The sequence below is a fragment of the Mus caroli genome, chromosome 19 (assembly GCF_900094665.2).
Source record: "Mus caroli chromosome 19, CAROLI_EIJ_v1.1, whole genome shotgun sequence".
NCBI lineage: Eukaryota > Metazoa > Chordata > Mammalia > Rodentia > Muridae > Mus > Mus caroli.
This window is the reverse complement of record NC_034588.1, coordinates 53,477,138-53,483,137: the sequence shown is the minus strand read 5'-3', so window position 1 is coordinate 53,483,137 and position 6,000 is coordinate 53,477,138. Positions and strand designations below refer to the sequence as shown.

Genomic DNA, 6,000 nt, shown 5'->3' with positions numbered 1-6,000 from the left:
GGCGCACGCCTTTAATCGCAGCTCTTGGGAGGCAGAGGCAGGCGGATTTCTGAGTTCAAGGCCAGCCTGGTCTACAAAGTGAGTTCCAGGACAGCCAGGGCTATACAGAGAAACCCTGTCTTGAAAAACCAAAACCAACCAAACAAACAAACAAACAAACAAAAAAAAAAAAGCATAATCTTTGGAGAGGATTTAGAAATTTGGAAGGATTGGAGAGAATCAAAAGAAAAGGACTAAATGTGTTCCGAGGTGAAAATAGCACCGAGTAGAGACGCAGACTCATCCTACCTCAGGACAGGTGCCATCTTTTCTTGAAGACCAGGCTTGCTGAGGAGGCTCCAGACACTGTAATCCTCCTCAGGAAAGCCTAGGCTACAGACGCCCATAAAATCTGGGCTCAGGCAGCAGGCTACAAGGAGGTCATTTTCTGTGCTCTAGAGTGTGTGCGATGTACAGGTGCCAGGCAAGGTGGACTGAGAGCCGGCCCCCAGCGGCTTCTAAACTCAAGGAGCTAATCTAGGAGGGCCCAGGATGTGGGCGCACTGGCTTGATGGATCAAGCAGGAGGCGCTCTAGGTCCGTCTCCACCTCCCCGCTGGTCCTCAGTCTCCTCCTCCCGGCATTGGGTTCGCAGTCCCAACACTGGAGAAAACAGATCTTGGTGGAGACCTACGGGAGCTCGCAGTTCCCGAGTCTTCCCCAGGCTTTGAGGACGTCCCAGGCTCTTTCTTTCGTGCCGCCGCCCTCGGGCCGACTTGGAGGAAGTGATCTGCATTCGGGACGGGGAGCCCAGCGCGGGGTGCGTGAGGACCAGAGCGCTGATTGTCCTGACCGGCTGCGGAGATCCCTGGCGGGGTCCAGGGCGGCTCGTCCGGGTGGAGTCAGGATCGGAGGGCTAGGGGCGCGGCGGTCACTCCGGGAGGTCGGGCGGCGAGCGTGACTTCACTGGGAGGGGCCAGCGCGCAGCGGGGGCGCGGAGCCCAGCGCTGAGTCCAGCGCGGAGAACGCAGCCGCGGAGCCGATAGCAGCGCCGAGAGCGCACACCGTGCCCGGGATGGAGCGCTACAAAGGTGAGGGCGCTGGGCGCAACTACTTGCTCCGGGTATCCCGGACTCAGGTGTCCAGAACGGACAGTCTACGCCCAAGGGACCGCAGCCCTAGAGAGGGCGACCGAGGAGTCACGAACAGGGCGGTGGGCTTCTGGGCGTAGAATGCGGTCCGCGCTATTTGATACTCCTGGGCCCCTATCTCTGCCTGGAGGTCAAAGTGAGGCTTCTCACCTGTTGGAGAACCGAGGGTGTGCCCGGAGCCATCCCGTCACCCCCAGTTTCAGTTTGCCTTGGGGAAAAGATGTCTACAGTCGAGGGGGGCCCTAGTAAGGTCTCAACAGTAAGGGGCTGCTGGGGGCAAAGGGGCGAGTTGTAGGGCTCTTTCGATGGATGCTGCCTTATTGAGGGGCTTCTTGCAGATTCCCGGGAAAGCCTTGTCCGGTAGCAGAAATAACTCCTAATGTGGTGGGGTGGCGTGCTATTCTGTTCTTGGCTAGGTCCGTCTCTCTACCACTTTGTAACCGTGCCTCGCCATGCCCTTTGCGGATCCTGCACCCCAAAGCTGCGTGGGGGTGTGAGTTAGGAGCCCAGTGGACTGCCCAGCAGGTGGAGCGCCCGTAGGCGTCCTGGCAGCTGAGCGAGCTTGGATTTGGCTCTGGCCAGGGATCTTGGCCAAACCATGGTGGGAGGGCCGGCCCGGATATGCCCGAAGGGTTTTGGAGCCCCAGGGCTGGAATCCAGAAACTTCAGATAGTAGGTCCTTTGAAAAGGGGGTTCAAGGTGCTGCCCCTGAGGCGGATATGTCGGTGCGCCCCTACATGCCTCCCTCTGGGAAAAAGGGTCTTGTGCTCGCTCTTTTCAGGGGCTAAGGGGAAATTCTGCTTCTGTGCTTATTTTCCCATGGGAGGGTAATAAGGCAAACGCTCGGGTTGCCAAGGCATCTCGTTCTCCCTCTATGGTTTCTTATTTATGGAACTCACATAAGGGAACTGTGCGGACAGGCTTTAGTTTCCTAACGTAGTAACATCTTTCTCGACTTTTGCGTTTTCTCTTCCTCAGGGTCTTTAGTGACTCACCTGTGAATGCAGGGTTAGGGCTCTGAAATCAGCTGGGTGGGGGAGGAGCGCCAGGGGAAATCACTTAGCCTCTCTCCCACGTCTATCCCGGAGGTCTTGTCTTAGTTCTGATGGCATCTGGTCAGTTTGTGAGGGAAAGGCTGAAGTTGCCCTCGTGCAGTCTCGAATATTGGCGGCCACAGCCCCTCTCTTGGTAGAAGAGAGGCTGCTCTTGCTGCTCCCCACTTAGGGAGGGAACCTGGGGGCGAGGAGGGGGAGCCGATTGGGGCCTTGGGCGTCTCCTCACTGGAAATACCGACTTCCAAGGTCGCTTCAGCTCCTTGGATTGTGAAGTTGAAGCAGATGTTGGCCCCAAATAGAAGATCCAAATTGCAAGCTTCTTTGCCCAAGCAGCAAACTGGTTCAAGTTAGAGACCAGGCAACAAGTGGGCAGCTGTGCATCTAGGATTTGTGAGCAGGTGTTTTTGGTGTAGTTTTTGAATTAGTTCTTTACTGGATAAAATCTGCTTAGTTTATCTTTCTCTCCTGGGAGCTGAAAAGCTCCTTCTCTACTGAGATCAGTTAGGGACTTCCAGCTAACTGAAGGGAACTTAGTTTCAGGTCAGAGCGTTTGTGTTTTGGAAATAGATGTAAGTCTTAGAGATCAATGTCTTAGAGATCAATGAGTGCGTTGACTTGAGAATTACCTGGACTGCAAAAGAGAATACATGGAATCTTCTTCAGCTCCATTCTGGGGAAACAGGACTTCAAATCTCACTGATGTCATGCTGCTAATATCTGCACATTTTTTCTGGGAAGAGTGCGGGGATCTTCTCCCCCCAGGCGAGTTTCAGTCTCTGTTCTCAGGAGAGGCAGATCAGTCATGCCTTGGGAACGCGCAGTGAATGCTAACTCTTGTCTGTGCAAAAACAAATGCTAAATGATAAACCAGGTTGCTCCTGCTTATCAGAGCCTGGGGCCTTTACATTTTTGTAAGGTTTTGGGGTGTAGCTCAGGGTTAGAGATCTTGCCTGGCATGTGCAAGACCCAGGTTTGGTCTTCAGTGCAACCCCCCCTCCCCCAGTATTTTAAAAGTAAAACCGAGTCGTTGCTGAATAAGTAGGTATGGTGGTTTAAAGGATAAAGTTGAACAGAAAAACAAGATTTATCTGGGTTTTTGTAAAATCGACCAGAGAAAACTCTTAATGGCATCTGACATAGTTTTAAATTTAAATACTTTCATATTCCCAACTTTAAGTTCTCTTCCCTACACAGGTAGACTTGAAAGGCTTAGAAAGCTGCTATGGTGGGACAATAAACTTTCCATGCCCGTGGCCTCTCTGTTACCCACTGCCCACCCTCCCCATGGCAGGTCATAGTTTTAGGTTCTGGGCTAATTGTCTTGAGGGAGCTGAAGGATGGATGAAATACCTAATATTGAAAAGCAGCCAAACTTTTCTCCCAGTCCTCTCCAACCCCCTTTGCTATATCACCATGACTTTCTCAACCAAACCAAAGGGGTGTGGGGAATACATGTGTGTCCCTTCTCAGAGGGATGGAGCTTTTCTGAAAAAAAGTTATAAAGTGTTGGTAAAGTTGCTCTGCCTTGCATGGGAATCTCTTTGGCATGGTATAAGCAATAAGACCCCTACAAGTGTCCAGGAGTCTGTGCCAAGTCCTACAGGGTGCCTTGAAAAGATTCCCATCCTTGAGTGTTTATATATTTATGACTCTCCTAAGAGCATCCTGTATCATTGTGTGTGAGCCAATCATTGGCTGACCTCATCCCATGCAGTCAAGGATCCTGGTTCCTATTGCTCTCCCAGCTGGTGAGTGGGTCCAGGGCCAAGTGACTGACCTACTATCTGTGGATTACACTTGGAACATCAAGGCAAAGCTTCCTGAAATTGCATCACACTTGGACCCTAACTGGCCCAGCTGAAATATACGGACTTCATTTTAGATGGGCAACATGGCTTGCGGGGTAAATCCTTCTGTAGCCTTTGGTTTTCCATTCTGACCACTACTTTTTTTTTGGGGGGGTGGCTTTATGGTGCAGAAGATCAAGGAGAGAGCAGTGAGATTTTTGTCCAGAAAACAATGTGGTCAGGGAAGGAATCTTGTTGGGTAATCTTAAGAGTTGTGGTCAGAGAAGGTCTAAAAAGAAACGACAAAATAATTAATAATTAAGGGAAAGAAAGCCCATGGATAATTTAGTCATGTCCCTTTAGGAATTCTTTCTCCATGCCTAATTGCTCAGCCCTTTACCTGTTGCTGTCTGACCCTGTAGCGGCTGACTTAACCTCAGCTGTATGTGGAACCATAAATGTGTGTGGCCCAAGAAGACAGGCATGCACCAGACGTTCTCATTCAAACGTAGGTCAGGCACTGCAGCTTTCAAGGGCCTTCGGGTGACTCCAACGTGACCCAAGACTGAGGAGCGTATTTACTTTAAAAAAAAAAAAGAAATGTCAAAATAGATAACTAGAGGGAGTAGGCTGAGGCTGGGAAGATGGCTCAGTTGGTAAGTGCTCGCCATACAAGCACAGGAATCTGAGTTCAAGACCCTAGCACCTGTGTAAAAAGCCAGATATGACCGTGTGCGCTGGCTAGCCACTGTAGCTGAATCAGCAAGGTCCAAATCCCCATGAGACAAATTTCTAACTCCTAAAACTGTAAGGTAGAGAGCAATTGGAGAGGATTACATGCCGTTGGCCCACACGCATGCTCATGCAAACATGCAAAGGAAAATCCACTTCCTCCTTGGAAGAATCGCTTTTAGGGGTACCCAGTTCTGATGATGCTCAAGTCCTGAAAGTGATGTAGGATTTGTATATGGGGCACACTGTCTTCCCAACTGCTTTACCTCATCTCTAGACTACAGTGGGTGTAGTTGCTGTATTGTCGTGTTTAGGGAACAATGACAAAGAAGTCAGTACACATTTAATGTCCTTGCAACTACACACCATCAATAACAGAGCCTTTCCATATGTCACCCCTTATATCGTGGATCTGCAGTTGGCCAACTCTGAGGCCACAGAACTTATGGCTGTGGAAAGCCAACCAGAATCCTCAACCTGAAAAAAAAAACAACAAAAAACCACAAGCAAGACCGGAGTGAACTACTGTGCATGCGCTCTCTTGCTATTCCATTGCATCTTGGGATTATCTGCAGAAATCTGAGGAGATTCACCTTTAGCTATTGTAGGCTTTGAACAGATGCACAAGAACACTGTTTTAAAACAATGTAGGAGTCTCCATGCCTCGCAGCCCCAGAGCTCTGAGTTTGCGCGTTGGACTTGACCCTGGGCACCGCTGACTTTGAAGCCCCCTGTGTGGGAGCCTGGCAGCGAAATGGTTGAAAGCAGAAAAAAACATGGGAGAGGTCATGTTGGTGTTGAAGAGCAGGAGCCAGGGCTTCTGCTTTGGGCCCTTCCTCTCTCCTGATGGGGTAAAAGCTCTGGGAACTGGGCTGCTTCCAGCACAATTAAAGGGCCAGGCTGGGCCAGAGAGCTTCAAAGCTGAGAAATCGGTGCCAGTTCTCCTCCAAACCCCTTTAATGACAGGAAATGCTCCTATAAAGGAAATGCTCCCCTATCCTTCAGGGGGGAGGGAGACTCCTCCCAAGCTAGGGAGAAGGGCACTGTGGCTGCCACCAGAGGGGAAGGCACAGTGGCACGGAACACAGAAGCCAAGAAACCCAGTAACCTACATGCCGTGCCTCTGTGGGCTAGTCACTGAACTTACAGGTCTCAGTTCCCCTCCCCTCCTCACCCCCCAGGAAACAACTGTCATGTGTCCCTTCCGTGGCCTCTCAACCACTGGCCTCGCTCACTTCTTGGTGGTCACTGAGGACTCTCCAGCAGGAGAATGTGTTTGGAAAGAGAGTAGGGTGGG

The 6,000-nt window shown here is 51.0% G+C and overlaps 1 protein-coding gene across 2 annotated transcripts in view; it reads left to right on the top strand.

The window, feature by feature from the left end:
• The first annotated feature begins 591 nt into the window (after nucleotides 1-591).
• Afap1l2 (actin filament associated protein 1 like 2) overlaps nucleotides 592-6,000 on the top strand; it is a 95,254-nt gene continuing 89,845 nt past the window's right edge. The window contains exon 1 of one of the 2 annotated variants that reach the window (XM_029472651.1): nucleotides 592-1,069. In XM_029472651.1, the coding sequence (XP_029328511.1) occupies nucleotides 1,054-1,069 (16 nt within the window). In that variant the 5' untranslated portion in view covers nucleotides 592-1,053. The remainder of the gene's footprint in view (nucleotides 1,070-6,000) is intronic. The other variant, XM_021151564.2, reaches the window with a different exon arrangement.